This window comes from Octopus bimaculoides, chromosome 28 (genome assembly GCF_001194135.2).
Source record: "Octopus bimaculoides isolate UCB-OBI-ISO-001 chromosome 28, ASM119413v2, whole genome shotgun sequence".
NCBI classification, from domain to species: domain Eukaryota; kingdom Metazoa; phylum Mollusca; class Cephalopoda; order Octopoda; family Octopodidae; genus Octopus; species Octopus bimaculoides.
The window spans coordinates 12,839,014-12,841,544 of NC_069008.1; the positions used below are offsets into that span (position 1 = coordinate 12,839,014).

At 38.2% G+C, this 2,531-nt stretch overlaps 1 protein-coding gene across 1 annotated transcript; it reads left to right on the forward strand.

Moving 5' to 3' along the window:
* The first annotated feature begins 6 nt into the window (after positions 1–6).
* On the forward strand, positions 7–371 carry LOC128251166 (histone H2B.3). Its single transcript, XM_052977681.1, has one exon. It carries the CDS (start codon positions 92–94, stop codon positions 335–337), a length of 246 nt encoding a protein of 81 aa, XP_052833641.1. The 5' UTR covers positions 7–91; the 3' UTR covers positions 338–371.
* Positions 372–2,531: the final 2,160 nt, after the last annotated feature.

The following is a 2,531-nucleotide window of genomic DNA, read 5'->3' on the forward strand; positions in this document are numbered from 1 at the left end:
GGCTTCCAAGGCTAAGGCCACTCGCCCCGCTGGGGACAAGAAACGTAAGAAGAAGAGGAAGGAAAGTTATTCCATCTACATCTACAAAGTAATGAAGCAAGTCCACCCCGACACTGGCATCTCCAGCAAAGCTATGTCTATCATGAACAGTTTTGTCAACGATTTGTTCGAAAGAATAGCTTCTGAAGCCAGCCGTTTGGCTCACTACAACAAGCGTTCAACCATCAGTAGCCGTGAGGTGCAGACTGCTGTGCGTCTGCTTCTCCCCGGTGAGTTGGCTAAACACGCCGTCTCTGAAGGTACCAAGGCTGTTACCAAATACACCAGCAGCAAGTAAAACCATTTACGTTTTTGTCTATCAGACGGTCCTTTTAAGGGCCACCCATATTCTCGTGATTGTAACCTCCGATTTTCTATTGATATGTGATTAACGAAATAACTGGGGGTAGTAATAATAGCAACTAAATATTTCTTAGTGTATCGTGAATTACATAAAAGATTACATGCGTGGAGCTGTTAATGCACTTGGGAGGTCAACCACCCTTCCATCTTTGCATTCCACGTCCTGAAGCCCTTGTAATTAGCAAATCTCTCCCCCTTCTACGAATATCTGTTATCGTGTAGATTCCGAATATACAAAATTTTTTTGGGGAAGGTGTATCATAATTCTCGTATTTATTTATGAAGAATCCCTACCAAAAAGATTCTGAAAAATGTGTAAAATGAAACAATGGGGGACGGATTTAGATTTTGAAATACTAATTCTTTCGCATAATCTGAATCTCCGTAGCCGAAAACGTCGGATTCCGTAGATACGTCTATGGGAAAAATTTTCGATATAATCGGAATCTACAGCATCTAAAGTTTTCAGAAAGTACTCTGTCCTTAAATGGCAAGATTTACTGAGCTAAGGAGAAAATAAATTTAGTTTTCAACCAATTGCTAATGGCTAGAGTGAATTTGAGACGTCAAAAGTAAAAAGCTAGCTTAGAATGGCTAACATTTATTCTGGAATATCAATATTTTGTCTGCTTGTAATATCTTTGGATAAATTTTACACTAGCGTTCTCTTAAGAATGAGTCTGATCGATAAACATCTGGATTCTGGAATTAAGTCAGCATAGAGTGAACAAGAAAATCGAAAATTTAGTGATCGATCATTAACGTATTTACGAATATCGATTTTTGATGAAAGAAAAAATCGAAGTAAAAATAAATGCATATCAAAAGAGGACGAAATGACCTCCATAGATACGACTGGAGCCAACTATGTTTGCATAGGCAGATGTGGGGATAGTCACACGCCCCGGCAGTCGGATTGTTGTGGAATGGATTACATGAAGTTGGAGGGTAAAACAGTACAAATTTCAGGGTACTTGGCTGTTATTTCTAGCATGACGTCAGACCACTTATGGAATGACTTTGTTCATATTTCGTAGAATGTCTTTCAATTTTTATACGAATGCGCTTGCCTACTATTTCTAGCATGAGCACATGCATAGGTAAATTATATTTATAAATGCATGAGCTTCCTTTAAATCCTATTGTTTGTTACTAGTATGAAAAATATCAAATGGGAATAACTTATAAAATGCTTCTTAAATTGTCCGAACATATAGAAGTAATTGTGATTATTACATGGTTTCCATTCAGCATACGATGTAGAGGTGGAGTGATAAATTTAGAGATGGCAGATTTAATGAGACAGGGAGGGAGAGAAGGGGAACGGAGAAATGCTACTGGAGTTTCATCCTACTAGCAAAACCGTGCCTAGTAGACATACCGACTATGTGGGGCCGGTTTACCTGTAAGGGTTGTGACATTCCAATTCCAAGCCAGCGATGTGCAGGTATTCCCGTATCGGCAAAATTATGGTAGGAGTACTATTACTTGTCAAACTGGAACAAGTGCTTTTGTTTACATTTGAAGATCGTCGATTTCCGTAAATTGTTTTATTGGCGATTTTATGATCAGATTCATAGATACGTTTTTTATTAATTTTTTTTTTTTCGTTTATATTATTGGTTTTGAAATATAAATACAGGCCCTTAATTCAATTCTTGTTAGTATGAATCAGGAAGCCCTTGGATGCAGAGACGTTTGGAACTTAAAATCTTTCATTTTATTTTCGTTTTGCACACATACAAGCAGACAGAATTTTGCACACACGCTGTACATACAAACACACAAGCACACATACACTCTCTCTCTCACACACACATTATTTCTTCCGCTTCACGCCAACTTCAAAAGAACTTCCCTCGTACAATCGCGTTCTTTGTCTCTTTCGCTTTCACGCCGACTTCAAAAAATTCCTTTTCCCCCCCAACCCCATATGTAAAAAAATAAACAATTTTTTACGGAAATCTATCATCTTCACAAATATAAACACATGTCGCTTGTAACGAAAGATCGCCCTCGTATCTGTTTTTGGGACACCGTCCCGCCCCATCACGTCCTATAAACAGCCTTCAGCTGCACTATTCATCTGCAGAACTTTTAGGTGTAAATTATAACTTGGTAAAAATGTT